Genomic DNA, 16,481 nt, shown 5'->3' on the forward strand with positions numbered 1-16,481 from the left:
GCCCTGTCACCATAGCTATCATCGAGAGAAGCATTGGAAGACATGAAGAGGATAGTCAAGTCTAAAGGCGACTAAACAGCAGAGAGCAGTCCCTGTCAGTGGAGCAATGCCTTTCAGAGATGGAAGATACCATCTGCTTCTCTGGAACCTGGACCATCTACATCAGGAACTAGATTAAAATTTTGGAAGATAGCCAGGCATGGTGGCACACACCTTTAATCCCAGCACTCGGGAGGCAGAGGCAGGTGGATTTCTAAGTTGGAGGCCAGCCTGGTCTACAAAGTGAGCTCCAGGACAGCCAGGGTTATACAGAGAAACCCTGTCTCGAAAAACAAAAAAACAAAAAACAAAAAAAAAAAAACCAAAAAAACAAAAACAAAACAAAACAAAAAAAACCAAACACCAAAAATTTTTGGAAGATTATAAAATGATACAAAAATGTAAAAAATGTCAATATCTTGACAACATTTAAGTTTTAATCTGAAGGGGAAAATTTACCCTGACTCACCTGTGTGATGTCACATGTGCAAGTGACCTCTGGGGACATCTAGCCCAATTACTCATTCTCGGATTCTCTCACACACATTCCTGAAACCTGAGTAAGTTATACATCTGCCCTTCTCTTTTCCAAATCACTGTTCATGATGTTCCTTCTGGCTCCTGTTTGAGTCGGTTTCTATACTTTCCCTCTAGTTATGACCACCATACAAAAGCAGCAACAGCAAAAGCCTTTGCACAAAGCCAGACTTCTCGATGACACAGTACAGAGAACTGGCTGTGTATTTCTTACTAACAAAATGTCATCCAGGGTCAATGGTGCACTCTTCCTGGTTCACCTTCTTTTAACTAGATGATGGTCTGTGATAAAGTTCTTCCCAATTCAAGACCAAATTATTGCCACCTATCTACCCACCCATCCATCCACCCATCCATCCACCAACCCACCCATCCATCCACCACATTAACTTTCTCTTCCCTCCACCTGCATATCTATATGTCTGTCTTTCCTCCCAACCCTGTTTGTGTGTGTGTGTATCTGTCTGTCTCCCCTCATTACTACTTACATATTACTGGCTGGCCTCAAGCTCACCAAGGATAACCTTGAATTCTCCTCCTGCCTCCACATGCTTCCATTATAGGTGTGTGCTACACATTTGCTCTTCTGATTGCAGATTTCTGAAGAAACTTCCTTTTCCTGAGCTTTTAAAATTATATTATATTTGGTGGTACTTCCTACCACAAGACATTTTGGCCATCTGGTACCCTTTCTCAGGAGTGTTTTTACACTTTGATTTGGAATGACTTCATTGATTCTTTGTATTTAAATGCAATCTGCCAGGTTATGGATGAATACTTTATATATAGTAAATGTTTAATAATAATGAACAAAAAATGATTATTATTGTGCATGTGTGTACCTGATGTGTTTATGTGGGTACATACTTGCCAAGGCATGTGTGTGGGAGTTAGAGGACAGCTTTATGTAAACTTAGTTTTCTCCTCCTGCTTACATGTTAAGTTCCAGGAATTGAACTCAAGTCCTCAGGCTTGCAGACAGAGTACTCTATCTGCTAACCATCTCACCAACCCTACCTGTCAGTAAGCTTTCTGAGGAAGATACCCTCTTTGTATGTACACATTCCCATGTGACTCAAAGTTGGCCCATAAGAAAGCCATCTTATACTGTTCTCCCAGAAAGCTCTTCTAAGAGGCAAAATCAGCAGCTCATTTCTTCAGCCAAGGATGTCAAACCAGAGCAGTTCAGAGCACTGGGGCAGCTGACCCTAGAGCAGGACCTTCTTTCTATAGCAGCCAAGGAACAGCCTGTAGATTCTCCCTGTGAAATAGGAACGGAATGATAGGGGTCTGGTGCAGAGCAGCCAGACTCTTCCTCTAGCAACTTACCAGTTCCTCTGACTGAAGGCAGGGATGCTGGTCAGGCTCTGGTCGCTGGCAGGGTAATACTGCGCATATGATGGACGGGTATAGGGTACTGATGTGCGTTTGTCCTCCTCATAGCTTTTCTTTGCTGCTTTCTTCTCAGCTTTGGTCAGCTTGTGATCTTTTCGGTTGAGGAGCAATGACTCGTGCTCAAAAGGCTCCTGGGGATGCAGAGGACTTGAGTTTAATTACTAGTCTTTGTGCAAATACAACTGATGTACAGTAAACCTTATTTTGAAACCAAGAGAAGGTTGGTTGTCTCCAACACTGGCAAAAAGCCTGCTTATAGGCAAACAAGCATGTTCTATCAATAGTGCAGTTCATGGGCTGGTGAGAGAAATCCTGGTGACCTGAATTCAATTCCCAGAATGCACATACAGGAAGAGAATCAACTTTATAAAGCTGTTCTCTGACTTCCACATCCGTGTCATGGTGGATGCATGAATTCACACATATGTAAACACACACACACACACACACACACACACACACGCATGCATGCAAACTCATGTTCTCTCTCCCACCCCCCTTCCCCTCAGAACACTGCCCCTCCTTCTGTTAGAAGATTCACAGTGGTCAGATTATTGTGCATGGCTGACTCTAAACTCAATACTCCAATGCCTGGAGATGCTGGGATCAGCAGAAGAACACTTCTGTTCCAGTTGTGTGTATTAAATAGCACTTTAGAAGGTAGCAGGTTTACCAAACAAGCCATCACTGGCTGAGCTGTCATACCATGGACTCCACATACATGAGACACTTACCTTGGTGATGAGGTGAGGGTACTTCAGGCAGGCAAGTTGCAAGACTGACTCCTTGATCCCCTTTATATCCAAAGATGTTTGGGGAGCTGGCTCCTTCTCAACAAAGTGCAGCAGGTTTTCCACTTCCTTCCGGGTGAAGTTCAGCATTGGATTTAGATCATCTACTACCCGATCTAGAAGGCAAGAAATAAGAACAAAGTCAGCACTCATCAAAAAGCCTGAAAATACAACTACGAAGGTCAGCAGAGAAAGTGGCTTAACTGACAATAAGGAAGTCTTCCACATACAAAGGTCAAAGGACAGACAGAAGGTCCTGGAAAACGGAAACGTCATAGAAAACTACTAGCTCCTATTAAGCCTACATTCCACAATTTGAGGTCCATCACCTTAACGGACCATCAAGTGATGAAGTCCATCACTTGAATTAGAATAATATGGGAGGAACTTCTGGCATTCTGCCACTCAAAGCCTATCTGTGTTCCCATGCCCTTGCTCCTCCCCTCATACCCTTCATCCCTTATAGGAAAGAGGCTGGTACAGACGTATATCTGGACTAACGTTGAAAATGGCCCACCTGACATGCCCTGCTTGGAAATCTGCCGGTCATAGATCTTCTTTTCAAGAGTATAATCAGCCACAAGTCGATAGATGTGACAGGGCTTTTTCTGGCCATAACGGTATACCCGACATACTGCCTGGGCATCATGGCAAGGGTTCCAGGAAGCATCGAATACCACCACTCGATTGGCACCAATCAGATTCACACCCAAGCATCCGGCCCTTGAAAACATAAGCCAACAGCCATGCATCCCTTAGTCCTGAGGATGGTTTGTTTCTTCAGAAGCTTTGTTCTCTGTGACTCCTTCCCCAGTACCACTCCTTGTCTTAAGCACAATACAATCAAGAACTTTGATGTCATGATAAATACCGTTTGCTCCCAAGCATTGAGAAGTGTGTACCCTGATGTCCAATTCAACAGTATCTATAATTCTTCATCCCTGTAAAGGGTAAGGCCCTACAAAAGGTAAAGAAGTTCCAGAGTGCTGTGCCTTAATGAGTAGAAATGTCTGTAATACTGGGCTGGAGAGATGGCTCAGCAGTTAAGAGCACTGGCTGTTCTTCCAGAGGTCCTGAGTTCAATTCCCAGCAACCACATGGTGGCTCACAACCACCCGTAATGAGATCTGATGCCCTCTTCTGGTGTGTCTGAGGACAGCTACAGTGTACTTACATATAATAAATAAATAAATAAATAAATAAATAAATAAATCTTTTTAAAAAAAAAAAGAAAAGAAAAGAAAAGAAAAGAAAAGAAAAGAAAAGAAAAGAAAAGAAAAGAAGGGCTGGTGAGATGGCTCAGTGGGTAAGAGCACCCGACCGCTCTTCCGAAGGTCCAGAGTTCAAATCCCAGCAACCACATGGTGGCTCACAACCATCCGTAACGAGATCTGGCGCCCTATTCTGGAGTGTCTGAAGACAGCTACAGTGTACTTACATATAATAAATAAATGAATCTTTAAAAAAAAACAAAAAACAAAAAACAAAAAAAAAAACACAAAAAAAAAAAAAAAGAAAGAAGGAAGGAAGGAAAGATAGATTATGGTTTTAAAAGGGGGGTGGGGGAGCTGGAGAAATGGATCAGTGGTTAAGAGCACTGACTGCTCTTCCAGAGGTCCTAAGTTCAAATCCCAGCAACCACATGGTGGCTCACAACCATCTGTAATGAGATCTGATGCCCTCTTCTGGTGTGTCTGAAGACAGCTACAGTGTAATCATATCCATAAAATAAATACATCTTTTAAAAAGTGTCTATAATAAACTCTTTCATAAAATGTCTATAATAAAAAAATGTCTATACCAACTCTACCAGATGGTATTTTTACTTTAACATCTAAGAGGGATGAAAGACTCATATATACTAGGAGTGATAGCACAAGCCTACAGTCCCAATATATGGTTGGAAGGGTCAGGAAAATCAGGAGGAGCTACATCAGAACCTATTTGAAACAAACAAAGAAAAAACAACCCCTACACTGTTGAACAATGTCTTGGTAGAAAGCTACAGATCCTTCAAGGTACTTGTCACGAGACAGAAAACATCAACCTTTTATAGTTATACTACACTTTAAATTTATTTTTTGTTTTGGTTTGTTATTTTGTTTTACTTTGTTTTGAGGCAGGATTCACTGACAGAACTCAGGTGGGCCTTAAACTCAAAATCCTCCTGTCTCCTGATTGCTAAAACTGGGCACTTTCTTTTTAAAGCATTCTTATTTATATCAATCACATTATCTAATGTGATAAAGCACTCCATGCCATAGAGAACTCCTGAGAGAATATCTAATTATGACAATTATTAATGAAGGCCTCAAAGAACTTTATAACAATGTGTTGACTACCTTCATAACAACTTCTCCTGGGGTTTCCTTTCTGACCTCAAAAAACAAATTACAAAGCGGAGCAGATCTCATCTTAGATTTAGATAAGCCTTTGTGGTACCTGCCCAGATGGCAAATTGCATGAACTCACCTTGTAGAGAGAAGGAACAGCCAGGTGGTGAGGTTGCTGGGATCATTGAACTGATTAATGAGCCGCTCCCTCTCAAAGGCAGGGGTGCTACCATCTAGCCCTGGGAAGAAAGAAAGAAAGAAAGAAAAAAAAAGTGAATAGATGAGGGCAAAGAAACTCAGCAAAGTCACTGGGCAAATGTTCAGGTTTCAATTTTTTTTAATTTTTAAAATTTTTTTTTTTTTTTTTTTTTTTTTTTTTAGGTTTTTCGAGACAGGGTTTCTCTGTGTAGCCCTGGCTGTCCTGGCACTCACTTTGTAGACCAGGCTGGCCTCGAACTCAGAAATTCGCCTGCCTCTGCCTCCCGAGTGCTGGGATTAAAGGCGTGCGCCACCACGCCCGGCTATTTTTAAAATTTTTAATTGCATATATGTTTGTGTGTCTGTGTGTGGGTATATGCATGTGAGCATTGGTGCCTGCAGAGGCCCTAGATATCAGATTCTCTCAGAGCTGGAGCTATAGGGTCTGTCTGTGACTTGCTTAACATGAATAGTAGGACCTGAATTTCTGATCCTCTCCAAGAGCAGCATGAGCTCTTAGCACCACTGAGCCATCTTTCCAACAAATACCATGGGTCTATGGTCCATTTCCTAGACATCGGCACTGTGAAACTACATGTTTGCTCCTCAAGCATTGAGAAGTGTGTACCCTGATGTCCAATTCAACAGTATCTATCTATAGTTGAGAGTGATTCTCACATGGAATACTATAAAATACAGCCTGGCAATGGTGGGGCACATCTTCAACTCCAGCACACGGGAGGCAGATACAGCCTGCCTGAGTTCAAGGCCAGCCAGGTCTATAGAGAGGAACCACATCTTCAATGTTTTCCCCTCTAGTGAATTCAGGCTAATGTTCAGACCTAAGAGTGCATTTGACTCACCTACGAAACTCAGAAAACGCTGACTCGGGCTGCCACTCAGCTTTATGGGACTCCTAGTGCGTGCAGAAACACTAAGGATTTTTCATTTTAATGTGACAACATTCTACCAGTCTTCTTCCTTAAGAAAGTTTTTTGTTTGTTTGTTTTCTTTTTAAACAGTGTTACTATATAGTCCAGGCTAGCTTCCACCTCACAACCATCTCACCTTGGCCTCTAAATGCTCTATAGGTATGTGCCACCAGGCCCAGCAAGACACTCACTGTTTTTAAAAGCTCTTGATGACGAGAACTTGCTATAAGGCAACATAAAACAACAACAACAACAACAAAAACTCAACCAACCAAACAACCAAACAACCAACCAACCAAACAAACAAACAAAAGTCCAGAAGGGTCAGGTGTGGTGATGCACAGCTCTAATCCCAGCACTGTGGAGACAGAGGCAGAATGATCCCTAACAAGAGTTCAAGGCTAACCTACTCTACACTGTGAGCTCCAGGCCACCCATAGCTACATAGTGAAAGCCTGTCTCAAAACAAAACAAACAAAAAGACTTGAAGCAGTGTCATCCATTAAGAACAAAAAGACAGGGCTGGTGAGATGGCTCAGTGGGTAAGAGCACCCGACTGCTCCTCCAAAGGTCCAGAGTTCAAATCCCAGCAACCACATGGTGGCTCACAACCATCCGCAACGAGACCTGGCGCCCTCTTCTGGAGTGTCTGAAGACAGCTACAGTGTACTTACATATAATAAATAAATCTTAAAAAAAAAAAAAAAAAAAAGAACAAAAAGACAGGCCAGGTGTGGTGGCGCACCCCTTTAATCCCAGCACTTGGAAGGCAGAGGCAGGCGAATTTCTGAGTTCGAGGCCAGCCTGGTCTACAGAGTGAGTTCCAGGACAGCCAGGGCTACACAGAGAAACCCTGTCTCAGGGGAAAAAAAAGAACAAAAAGACAAAACTTGAAAAGTGGAAGACACGATTAGTACTGTTAGGGGAAAACCAAAGCCCAGGTTAGTTCTCACTGAGGACCCCAGCCTACTTCCCCACTGAGTTTGCAGTAGTGACACACAGCTCACTGCTGTCCCATTGGTCACTCCTAGAGAAAACACAAGCTTTGAGTCTTCATTTCTGTGCACCATTTTTGTAGGCCAGTGACTCTCAAAGAATAATTACTCCACCTTCATGCCTCCAGGGGACAATCTTGCAATGACTAGAGCATTTTTAGTTCTCAAAATTGAAGATGCTTACTGACATCAAGTTGGGGGGGGTGAAAAACCAACAACAAATATTACTGAAATACAACAGACCTGTCAGACATATATAGCCAAGTCTGGCCCAAATGTTATCATGGTGTTTCTGAAATTTTATTCTTTATTACCACTTACTTAAGGAATCTGTTTAGATACCTTTTCTCAATCAACATCATGTCTTCCATGGATTTAAATATTATAGATATAATATATACATGGTTATGTATACCTATAAATTACACATCTGAAAAAAGGATCCCCCCACCCCCCGCCCATCACACTCACAAACTTTCATCCTTGGGGGTATTTAGCTCCCCCATAGAGAAAGTATGACCTAGGTTTATACTCACTCTGACCCCGATGGTCATTAGGCCACAGTGATCCTAAACTTTCAAATTCTTCTCATCTCTCCCAGAAGGCCCCTCCAGCCACTGCTACACAGTGGCTCCTCCAGCTTTGAGCCACATATGGTCACACATGCTTGGATCCCAGTACTTGAGCTATCTCTGTAGCCCTAGCAGTGGTTCTTTTTTAAAAACTGCTTCTCAGTATCTCCCAATTTCTTGGCTAATCACATATTTCTATACACTTAAAGAAGAATGGAGTTAGAGAAGAGAGAAAGAAAGGAAGTCCTTAAATAGATCTTGCCAAGACTCCAGAAATAAAGCAGCAATAAACTCACGGAAGTAGCTGACATTTCGAACCCACTTCTGTGTTCCTTGCCCCTCGGCACCAGGCAGACAAGGCATGTCTCGTTTCCCTAGGAACTCCTCGATGAGAGCCAAGGTAGAAAGGCTCTGGCTGAAATGAAAAAGTGATTCAGATGGTCCCAAGCCCTAAGGAACCTTGTTCTTACTCCTGTGCAACCTTCTAAGTGGAGGTCCCACAACCTACTCCCTATGAGATGGAACTCCACTAACCACAGCCAAAATATTCTCCCTAACCCATAGATTTATGAGCATGGACCCATAAAAACAAAACCAAACAGAAAACAGCCAAACAAACAAACAAACAAACAAACCATTTCTTTAATCTCTCAATTGAAAATTCTGGGGTTTAACTCAGTGTTCAGCAGTGTAATCTACACGGTGATACCAATGAATCTAACTGTGAGCCACAGACAACCTCAAGTATCTCAAGTAGTCTCCTGTGGAGGCAGATCCACTTGACTGTTTTCAAAACATTTAGAGAGCTAGATTATTGAAAAGCATTATGAAGGGCTCAGTGGTTAAGAGCACTGACTGCTCTTTCAGAGGTCCTGAGTTCAATTCCCAGCAACCACACTGTGGCTCACAACCACCTGTAATGGTATCTGATGCTCCCCTCTTCTGGTGTGTCTGAAGACAGCAACAGTGTATGAGGTGGAGAGAGGGAGAGAGGGAGGGGGAGGAAGAGGGGGAGGGGGACGGGGGAGGGGAGGAGAGAGAGAGAGAGAGAGAGAAGAGAAGAGAAGAGAAGAGAAGAGAAGAGAAGAGAAGAGAAGAGAAGAGAAGAGAGAGATATTGATTGATTATGAAAATCAGGAGGAAGCTTGAATCACTACTGACTGTCACATGTGGAAGCCCTCACCTGATGCCCCCAAACCAGGGTCCTTGGGGTATACTGTGGCCAAAAGCGATCTACTTTATGCCTATTTCCTTGCATACATGTTAGATCTTGATGAGACGCAAAGCCCCAGCCAGATTGACCCTGGCAAAAATATCACATCACTAACATGGCCTTATATGTAAAACCTTATTTTAAAAAGGGCAGAGTGGGAGATCAGCAAACACACTCTATAAAGGGCAAAACAGAAAACACTTTAGGTTTTATGGCCCACATATAGGTCCTCTTGTTTATCTGTTTTATGTTTGGTTTTAGATTGTTTGTTTGTTTTTTTGAGACAGGGTTTCTCTGAATAGTCCTGGTTGTGCTAGAACTCACTATGTAGACCAAGCTGTCCTATAATTGACAGAGATCCACCTTCCTATGTCTCCCAAGTGTTGGGATTAAAGGCCACCACAGCCAGCTGACTACAAATACTCTTTATTCTTTGTATTTCTTTTTACAAGACTAAAAGTGTTTTTAAAAAATAAGTGTACCTAGCTGGGCTTGGTAATCTAACCTTTGTGGAAGGCTGAAGCAAGAGGAATACAAATTCAAGGCCAGTGTGGCTCTAGACAACTTAATGAGACTCAAGAGTCAGGCATTCAAACCCTGTCTCAAAAACCTAAAGAGGGCTGACAAGACACCTAGCACATAAAGGCATTTTCTGCCAAGCCTAGCGTACTTGCCTACTTTGAATGAGGTTCCAGTTTTAATTCCTAGCACCACAAATTTAAAGTAAGATAAAATAAAAAATTAAACATAAATAAACAAAGTAAATACATAGATAAATGCTAAAGAAGAAGAAAAAAAACTAGCCAGGTTTGGTCTGGGCCACAGTCTGAAGGACTAACTAGAATATTTAGAATATGATCTCCAACATCAATATGTAGTTTTAAATCTTTGTGGGTAAGAGAAAGAACCTGGGCTAGGTGCTGGAGTGTAAGGAAACCCTAACTACAAGTGCTTGGTTACAGTGCACTGGAAAAGGCAAAGGGCACGATGACACTCGATGGTCTCGCTCTGTAGCTACTGTACTCTACCGTCCTACAGATATTAAGCATCTTCTCACCTAAATACAAGAATCTTGTCCCCGAGCTTCACACTTTCTTCAATCAGGTGGAAAAGCAGTACCATCTTGGGAGAGTTCTCCAGGACGCCAGTCTGATAATTAGTCAGAAGCTCCTTGGCCTGCAAAAGAGAAGCAAGGAAGATTGGGACAGATCCAAGGCTGAATGGGTAGAAATAAAGGCGGTGGCCTGGTAGCTACCTTTAGCTTTCTTTGCATAGGCTGCTTAGTGTAGTGAGTGTGTGAACTATCCTCTCCCCAGGCTGCTCATCACCATCCCTCCTCAGAAGCAGCTATGGCTACTGAAGGCTCTGACTGACTCACCCACTCATATGTAACAATGTTATTGCCCCGTTCCTGGAAAGGGTTAAAGCCAACTCCCTGTAGGAACTTGCTGTTGGTTGCTTCTCCCATTGAGGAAGGCAAGGCACTATCTTCTCCCTTGACTTTTGTGCCGTGTGGTGGGCAGCGGGCACTGGTCCCCGCTGAGCCAAGTTCTTCCACATCTAGGTCTTGCTCATTGGCTAGGTTTTCCTTCTGAAGGGCTTCATACAGCACATCAGGATGGTTCCAGATCTAAAGTTAAACAAAGGAAAGGTATAGAGCAGAGAACATTCCAAGGGGGTCCCAAGGAAGACGGAGACATGCTCAAACAAACGCTTGCTACACATATACCTTTCCTAGTCAAAGAGCTTGTATTTCACTGCTAGCCTAGATGACAATGACACATGAACAGGAAGTGCCACTGCGTTCACAAAAGGGCTGTGTCACTAGCATTTCACTCTTAACTCAAACAGGGAAAGAATGCTTTGTTTTCATTGTGTGGCTACATTCAGCTACTAAACAAAACAAAATGAATCCCTCCCTATGAAAGAAAGATTTCTGATTGATACATAACCAATTGGGTGTAATTTCAGGAACAACTCCTCGGAAAAGTTGAGATCCCTGACAGAGGAGAAAGAAGGAAGAATAAATAACCCAGAACACTATCCAAAGAGCACTTGTGCTTTTGTTTCTTGGCTCTGGTCAGGGCAGTGGCTACAAAAGCAGAATTCTGAAAGCCATGTGTCATGGTACTTAGAAGGTTGAGGCAAGAGGATTGCCAAGAGTTTAAGGCCAGTCAAGACAATGTGGTAGAACAATGTTTTGAAAGACAAAAGAGATATTTTGAAATCCCATCTATTGCCAGGTGTGGTGGCACATACCAGTAATCCCCACATTCAGGAGGCTAAGGCAGGAGGATTTGAGTTCCGAGACAGCCTAGACTATATAATAAGATTCTAAATGAATAGATAGGTGGATGAATGAATAAATGAATGAATGACTGAAGAAATCCCATCTGATCTCAGAGATATATCTTCAGCCAACTTACAATGGATTGGGAACAATATCTAATAGATGTTCCAAGAATATATCCAGGGACACTAAGTCAAAAAAATAGGATCGATAGCAGGAATGAGAAAGACCTCAACCTACTAAACACAGACCAAACCAAAGGTACTTTGTATAATCTTTTTGTTTTCTACTTTTTGGAGGCAGTGTCTCCCTATGGAGCTCAAGCTGTCCTAGATCACTACACCCTATTTCAGCCTCCTGAATGCTAATTACAGGCATATACCAATAGGTCCAGCCTCAGTCATACAGCAGTAAAAAAACTCTCCATCCCACAATGGTCCTCTATCACCCTTCTTTTCCAAGACCAAAAAAAAAAATCATTAAGAAAGGGTAGTTTCTGGGGTTCAGCACAAAAAGGTAGCACTGAGCATATTATATGAGCAGTACCCCAAGAAGTTTTGTGGTATACAATCAGCAGTGTTGTGAATGAGGGCAGCCCATTAAACTCTAGTCTTCCTTCACCCAGAATTCCCACAAGGATCCTGCCCTAGGACTTATGTACACCCTTACTTTCCATCCATTCCCTGAGGGCCCCACTCACCTTGCAGCATACACAGAAAGCCTTCAGAGGATTCAGCCCTAACCAGCCACTGGTACCACAATCCCGGAAACGGTCCATGAATTGTGTGTACAAATCTCGCTGGATCTGAGAAAGCCGCACCAGGATCACATTCTCTTCTTTGGCAGGGAGGTGAATCTTCAACACAGTGTGGCCTCTCCTACAGAGGCAAAGAGATCAGAAGTGGCCTATAGAAAGCACACCTAGGAACTGTGGCCAGGATCAGTTGAGGATATAAACAAGGCCTACACTCTTGCCACACCATTTTCTGGAAATATCTTGACATGCAATGCATCCTTGTGTGGAGCAGGATGGTACAGAGAGAGTGACACTGTCCCGAGTCACAGCTAACGGGGTAACTCCAAAGGGAAGGCCAAAGGAACTAACTCTAGGTTCTTGCCCAAATTCAGGGATGCATGTCTGAGTTTTTTTTTTTTTTTCCACATTTGTCATCTTACCAGGAGGAAAAAAAAGAGCTGCTTTAGATCAGCCTTCACCACATCAACTGAGATGCTACAACTGGTAAAGCAATATTCTAGAATTATATTTATTCTTTTATCAGATTCAGCAGAATGCTGGCTCATTCCTTTTCTAAAAACAAGTTAAAACAGGTATTTTCAACAACTTTAGATGACACTAGCTTGAGTTCACTGGCCTCAGCCTCACTGCCTCAGCCTCTTGAGTGCTAGGAGACATAGTCCATCACATTCAACAAAAACAACTTCTGAGTGAAGAGCTTATGGGATAAACTTCCCGAGACAATAAACAGTACATCGACTGTCTGCTAGTCACTCAGTTTTATTGCTGCTTCACTAGGAAGGGTCCTCTAGTGGTAGTATTTTCCCTTCATCAGAGCTTTGGCATGCCCACTACCCATAGAAGGATTCAGAAAACAAGACCTCACCTCTGCACAAAGCCCTCCAGGAGGCTGTGCAAAACATGGCTCCGGTAGCGCATGAGGCGGACATCCTGAGGTGTGCTGTCAATACACTGTCCGTTTAGGATAGGGCGTTCAAACATGTTGCTAAACTCCTGACGAGTACCAAGGAAATCTGGGCGCACAAAGTCCACCATGCACCAGTACTCAATGAGGTTGTTCTGTAGAGGGTAGCCAGTCAGCACTACCCGCCGACGAGAACGTATGTTCTTCAGAGCCTGTGAGGTGCTGGCTTGGCAATTTTTGATGCGGTGTCCCTCGTCACAGATCACCACATCAGGACCAGGGCGGCATAAGGCCTTCTCAAACTCTAAGGAGGGAAGAGGATCCGGAGTCAGAGGGTGAGAGGGCCTGCTCTTAGTCAATAATATGAGAAGTAGGGGAGAGCCCTGGAAGAGACAGAAGAAATGAAGGAAGCAGGGAAGCAAGAGTCAGCCCCCATTGACAAAAGGGAAGCAGCCAGATAAGCTCCTACAAGTTCTGTGTGAGGCTAACCTAGCCACTGACTCTTGCATTAGTATCTTCTTATCCCCACTCCTTAACTTACTTTACTTATTCCCTTTAAATTTTTCTTTTTCAAGCTAACATAAAAATTACTTGCAATCCTGGGGTTTAAATCAATTGGGGGACAGGGACTGGGGGTGGGGGATCCTGCATGGATTTTGAGTGTAGGATTAAAAATATGTCTGGATAAAACCCATAGGAATAACTTAGACGCCACAGTGGGCTCTTTCTTGTCATCCAGCACTTTGGGTCCTTCTGAAGGCTGGCTGACAGGGGCTGGTTAAGGACAAGGTCTCACTGTCACTCCCCAGTCACTGTAAATGACATGGTCACCCTGCCACAGATACAAACCCAGGGTAGACATACCACAGAATGAAGACTTATAAAATGAATGGTTTCTAAATCCTTTTTTTTTTTTAAGATTTATTTATTTAATATATGTGAGTACATTGTAGCTGTCTTCAGACACACCAGAAGAAGGCATCAGATCTCATTACAGATGGTTGTGAGCCACTATGTGGTTGCTGGGAATTGGGTTTCTAAATCCTTAAAAACTTTCAACAAAGGCTCTTTAAAAAATAGAATGGGCACCCATAGGTCAGTACATCTCTCATTCCTCATCAGAGAACTTTAGGACAATTAACACAGAGACCCACAATGGGTCAGCATGCAAAATAAAAAACTGTAGTGTGTTCAGCCATAAATCAATCCTCTCTCTCTCTCTCTCTCTCTCTCTCTCTCTCTCTCTCTCTCTCTCTCACACACACACACACACACACACACCACACACACACACAGACATGCACACAGGGATCTTTGTGAAAGAGGGGGTAGAAAAATTGTTAAGAGGCAGAGATGGTAAATAACTTTAAGAAATCTGTTTTCTGGACACAAGAGACTAGCAAGCATAGGGACTCACAGTTAATGTGGTAGTGTGCAAAAAACCCAGGCAAGCTCAAGCCGGGGGAAATCTTGGCATAGAGGAGGAAAGGTGGGCAGGATTCCCAACACAGGATTCCCAACATTAGCTTAGGTACTACTGGTACTTGGGAACTGCTGGGAGAGGGCCAGTCAGTTTTCTTTAATGATATCACCTCTGGAGGGTCCACCACATGCACTCCCAAGAATAACATAAACTGAATTTGAGTTGCAGGGACAGGGGTAGGGAGGGAAGAGTAGAGAGGGCAGGTGTGTGGGGGTGGGGGTGGGGGAGTTGGAGGAGGGTGATGATAACTAAAATACATTGTATGAAATTCTCAAAGAATCATCAACATGTGTGTGTGTTTTGATTTTACTAATTATTCATTTTATTTATGTGTGTTTGTGTGTATGTATGTATGTTCATATACCATGTGTATACTTGGTGCCTGTAGGGGTCAGAAGAAAGCATTGAATCTCCTGAAACTTCAGTTATAGACCATCATGTAGGTTCTGGGAAAAACTGGGTCCTCTAGAGGAGCAACAAGTGCTCTTAACTGCTGAGCCATCTCTAGAAGCCTAAATATTGTTTTGGTTTGTTTGTTTAAAGATAGAATAAAGCTGTGAACAGCCAACTGAGATTACTCCTTTTTATAAATTCACAAACATCACTACTCTCTGTCTTACTATTAGCTTTAGAGGATTTTTTGTTTGTTTGTTTTGTTTTGAGACTGGGTCTCACTGTGTAGCCCTGGATGGCCTGGAACTTACTATGTAAAATAAAGAGATGGCCTCAAACTCAGAGATCTGCCTGCCTCTGCCTCCCAAGTGCTGAGATTTAAATATGTTCACCACCATGCCCAGCCCTTATAAGAAAACAACTTATGTTTTCTTAATACTTTCTCACAGTATCTCTATGAACTGCTAATGGCAGCAGTTAATTTCCAAGGACACCAAGCCAGGGAGTGTCCTTTGAGTCTAGGAGTGGCTTCCAGAATATGCAGTCCTTTCTGAAAGGCACTGAAGGTTGTTCCACCCAGATAGCAGGTTTAAGTTACCAATTCATTTCAAACCTAACTGGTACTGGTGGCCTCTTCTGCCCTGCCATCTCCAGGATCATCCCCAGGATAAGCCACCCACCCTGACACCCCCGGGATGAGTCACCCACCTCTCCGGAACTCCTGCTGCCGGTCTTCTTCATCCAGATCAATGATGACGGGATGAGAGCGTTTCTTGGTTTTCTTCGGCCTACTTGTGGCTAAGGACTTCTTCAGCGTGAGTAGTCTGTACATCTCATACCCCATCAGCAGCACTCCACCCTCTGAAACCCAATCAGCCGTCACTTTAGCACGGGATGCCACCGTCCTGCAGAAGGGAAAACTGTGAGTTATAAACTGTTCTATAAAGTTGGTTTTTCTTTTTTAAAAAAGGAAAACAGAAAGAAAATAGTTGTTTCAGCTGCTAATCAATAAGAATTTTTTTAATCAAAGCTGCATTGATTTATATCTGGAATGTTTTATTGGCAAAGATTTCATTTGGCAGCAAGCTCAAGGTAGATTAGCTAACCAAGAACTTTCCTAGTATCCCAGAAATACTACTTTATACTGGACTGAATCATTGATGAAGGCTAACCAACGAGAATCAGTAATTCTATGGAAGAGGCAAAAGGAAATGCTAAACCCTTGCATATATACCTACAAGACACCATTCCAGGTTTCCCCATGGTGAACACAAGCCATGGCAAGAAAGGCAACTCCATCTTGCATCTGACCAGGATTCCATGATAAACCAAGGAGAACAGAAAAGTACCAGGGCTAAGGCAATGGAGAAGCAAAGGCCCTCGGCAGTGCCTCTGCTCACACCTGAGCACTAAAGCCTGACAGAGCAGGGCAGGGAACAGCCACCCAGCCACCTGCTGGGTCACTCAGAGTCTCCTGTCTTTGATGGGTTCACTGTGTCATGTTGATATAGGGAGGCTTTTCCCTTAGTGATACAGATGTAGGCCAGATTAGACAATATTAAAAGCAGTGTATGCACCAGAAATATGTCTAGGTTGTAGACGTATTATGACAGAAAAGCATCCTAGAGCAGAACTAAGAAACTTCACTC

The 16,481-nt window shown here is 43.0% G+C and overlaps 1 protein-coding gene across 1 annotated transcript in view; it reads right to left on the bottom strand.

The window, feature by feature from the left end:
• The window catches only part of Rad54l2 (RAD54 like 2), a 109,779-nt gene that overhangs the window by 12,900 nt on the left and 80,398 nt on the right, over positions 1 to 16,481 (bottom strand). The window contains exons 9-18 of the mRNA XM_021171453.3: positions 15,541 to 15,737; positions 12,918 to 13,260; positions 11,996 to 12,173; positions 10,384 to 10,635; positions 10,063 to 10,181; positions 8,089 to 8,207; positions 5,235 to 5,334; positions 3,280 to 3,485; positions 2,706 to 2,878; positions 1,906 to 2,102 (exon numbers count right to left, since the gene is read on the bottom strand). Coding sequence (XP_021027112.1) covers positions 1,906 to 2,102; positions 2,706 to 2,878; positions 3,280 to 3,485; positions 5,235 to 5,334; positions 8,089 to 8,207; positions 10,063 to 10,181; positions 10,384 to 10,635; positions 11,996 to 12,173; positions 12,918 to 13,260; positions 15,541 to 15,737 — 1,884 coding nt within the window. The remainder of the gene's footprint in view (positions 1 to 1,905; positions 2,103 to 2,705; positions 2,879 to 3,279; positions 3,486 to 5,234; positions 5,335 to 8,088; positions 8,208 to 10,062; positions 10,182 to 10,383; positions 10,636 to 11,995; positions 12,174 to 12,917; positions 13,261 to 15,540; positions 15,738 to 16,481) is intronic.

Source organism: Mus caroli, unplaced genomic scaffold, assembly GCF_978045245.1.
Source record: "Mus caroli unplaced genomic scaffold, Mus_caroli_1 scaffold_11, whole genome shotgun sequence".
Lineage (NCBI taxonomy): Eukaryota > Metazoa > Chordata > Mammalia > Rodentia > Muridae > Mus > Mus caroli.